Source organism: Kryptolebias marmoratus, linkage group LG12 (genome assembly GCF_001649575.2).
Source record: "Kryptolebias marmoratus isolate JLee-2015 linkage group LG12, ASM164957v2, whole genome shotgun sequence".
Classification (NCBI taxonomy): Eukaryota; Metazoa; Chordata; class Actinopteri; order Cyprinodontiformes; family Rivulidae; genus Kryptolebias; species Kryptolebias marmoratus.
This window is the reverse complement of record NC_051441.1, coordinates 848,792-850,141: the sequence shown is the minus strand read 5'-3', so window position 1 is coordinate 850,141 and position 1,350 is coordinate 848,792. Positions and strand designations below refer to the sequence as shown.

The window sequence follows — 1,350 nt, the reverse complement described above, 5'->3', positions numbered from 1 at the left end:
CTGTGAGAGTCACTTCCTGTAACTGTGAGAGTCACTTCCTGTAACTGTGAGAGTCACTTCCTGTAACCGTCAGAGTCACTTCCTGTGAACAGACCCATGTTGGATCTGTGTGTGTTTGGTGTCTTCAGGTGTCTGATAAAGTGGACCGGGTGGTGGAGTGTCAGCTGCAGACTTACAACAATAAGATGGTGACCTTTAAGTTTGACCTGGACGGAGACAATCCTGAGGACATTGCATCTGTGATGGTGAGAACATGGACCAATCAGAGCAGAGCATAAAAATTTTCACCATAGAAAACTTGTGAGGGGCGGAGCCATGAAACAAAATGTTTTCTTCTTCTTTTTTCTGTCTGTCTTTAGCTCCACAGAGACTTCATCCTGTTGTCAGAGCGGGACGGATTCATCCTTCGGATGTATGAAATCATTAAGAGGGCGGAGCTTATGATGCATCAACAACATCCAAACACGCTGTCGCACCTGACGGCCTCCACGCTGCCTGAATCACAGGTGTCATGGCCAGAGGGAGTGTTGTTGAAGTGAAAGTGGGAGGAGTTTTATTTTGACTGTAAACACTGAAACTCAGCAGGTTTTAACTGTTAAATGAAGCATCACCTGATTATTTAACTCATTACAAAGATTCTGCGGGTGGAACAATAATGTTTTTCATTTACTGACTGTTTTTATTTTGTCTAACTTATATTGTTACAGTTAAATCTGGTAACGAAGGGTTTGTACAGAACTTTGTCCTCGTCCTCATTAACTGGTAAGAAAAAAATGTTGGAAAATTAAAAACATGACATCAATTTGACTGACTGATGAAAATAAAGTTTAAATATCATTGTGTCTAATATAACTTTTATTCAGTGATATATTTCTCAACATATATCATTTTATCTTTAAAAGTTATTTGTTTTGTTTCTTCCTGTCAGACATGGACAACAGTAGCCCCTCCCCTTTGAAGGCTGTTGATTTCTGCATCGACCCTGAGGCCACGCCCCTCGTCAGACCACTGAGGTCCCAGTCTTTTCAGACTCCATCAGGTACAACCTGTTCCCTGATCACTTATTATGATTCAGACAGAACATTTCCTCCTTCAAAGGTCCAGTTTGTGGACTTTAGGTGGATCTTCTAACTGAAACCTGACAGATCCTCAGAGTAAACTCTGGAAAATCTAATTTTGGACCTGGACCCGGATCTGAACCCTGACCTGAACCCTGACCTGAACCCGGATCTTTACTGAATCAAAGTCAGTGATGTTTAAAGTTTTTTAACGTTTTTATTAATGAAGTTTTTCTCTTCCTTTTTCTCTCCAGCTTCCTCCTATCAGCCCCCCCCGTACCCCCTCCTTTAC

At 41.6% G+C, this 1,350-nt stretch overlaps 1 protein-coding gene across 1 annotated transcript in view; it reads left to right on the top strand.

The window, feature by feature from the left end:
* LOC108250805 (serine/threonine-protein kinase WNK4) overlaps positions 1-1,350 on the top strand; it is a 15,681-nt gene that overhangs the window by 10,407 nt on the left and 3,924 nt on the right. Inside the window, exons 13-17 of the mRNA XM_017440851.3 lie at positions 130-245; positions 360-506; positions 708-762; positions 929-1,039; positions 1,313-1,344. Of these exons, the coding sequence (XP_017296340.1) occupies positions 130-245; positions 360-506; positions 708-762; positions 929-1,039; positions 1,313-1,344 (461 nt within the window). The remainder of the gene's footprint in view (positions 1-129; positions 246-359; positions 507-707; positions 763-928; positions 1,040-1,312; positions 1,345-1,350) is intronic.